The sequence below is a fragment of the Buceros rhinoceros genome, unplaced genomic scaffold, assembly GCF_000710305.1.
Source record: "Buceros rhinoceros silvestris isolate BGI_N320 unplaced genomic scaffold, ASM71030v1 scaffold19668, whole genome shotgun sequence".
Taxonomy (NCBI): Eukaryota; Metazoa; Chordata; class Aves; order Bucerotiformes; family Bucerotidae; genus Buceros; species Buceros rhinoceros.
Genome location: NW_010427651.1, coordinates 4,129 through 5,076, shown reverse-complemented (window position 1 = coordinate 5,076; position 948 = coordinate 4,129). Strand labels below are relative to the sequence as shown.

General features: G+C 58.5%; 1 protein-coding gene across 1 annotated transcript in view; it reads left to right on the top strand.

Annotated features, from left to right (window-relative positions):
- FTSJ3 (FtsJ homolog 3 (E. coli)) overlaps nucleotides 1–948 on the top strand; it is a gene marked incomplete at both ends in the record, with an annotated part of 5,611 nt that overhangs the window by 542 nt on the left and 4,121 nt on the right. The window contains 2 exon segments of the mRNA XM_010142000.1: nucleotides 89–206; nucleotides 712–920. Coding sequence (XP_010140302.1) covers nucleotides 89–206; nucleotides 712–920 — 327 coding nt within the window.

Sequence of the window (948 nt, the reverse complement as noted above, 5' to 3'; positions counted from 1 at the left end):
GGGGGGGCGGGGGGGCGGGGAGGGGGGATCTGCGGCCACTGGAATGAGGCTGGGAAGAACCTGCTGAGAGCTCCGATTCTTCCACCCCAGGTTATCAGGCACCAGACAAAATCGACAGCAAGTTCTTTGACCCAAAATATGCTTTCAAGGAGGTGGAGGTTCAGACTAAGTCTGTGAGCGAGCTGGTCAGCAAGAAGAAACCAAAGGTATGAGCAAGGCCAAACACACACAGATGGGCCGAAGAGATTGTAACGAGGAAAGCTGAGGAGAGAGGAAGGCCTGGGGATACAAGTGGTGGAAGAGGCAGTTTTGGGGAGGTTTCCAGCCTCAGAAGGCAAAGAAGCGATGGGGAACCAGTGGCACAAGGTGTGAGGCTGGGGACGGATCGGTGTTACTCTCCCTACAACAGCTGGCCACTGGGTTTGTGTCTCTGCAACGTGTCTTTGGGACACAGTGCACTAAAGGCCGCGTCAAGTGGCCTCAGCTGGGCGTGGAGCGTCACAGCCCTGTGTCACTGTCACCTCCCTGCATCTGTGGTGGGGCTGGGAGGCACCGTGGAGGTGGCAGGTTGGCGCTGGTAGCCTGCCCTCGTCTCTAAGTCACGTGGGCACCACAGCAAGGTGCAAGTTATGTGACATCATTCATCCTTTAGGGATGGTTGAAGCTGCTTTTGTGTCCTCACGTGGCTCATGCGGCTCCTTCCTCCCGCAGGCAGAAGGTTACGCGGATGGTGACATGACCCTCTACCACCGCTTCACCCTGATGGACTTCCTCAAGGCTCCCAACCCCGTGGACTTCCTCTCCAAGGCCAACGAGGTGAGCGCCTGAAGCGAGGGGGATCTTGGTGGTCCCTGAACCATCCCCAGGAGCACAAAGAGGTGCAAGAGGGAGCCACTGGCCCCCGCAGCAGCCCCCATCCTGTTCTGGCAGAGGGGAGGAGGCCAGGAG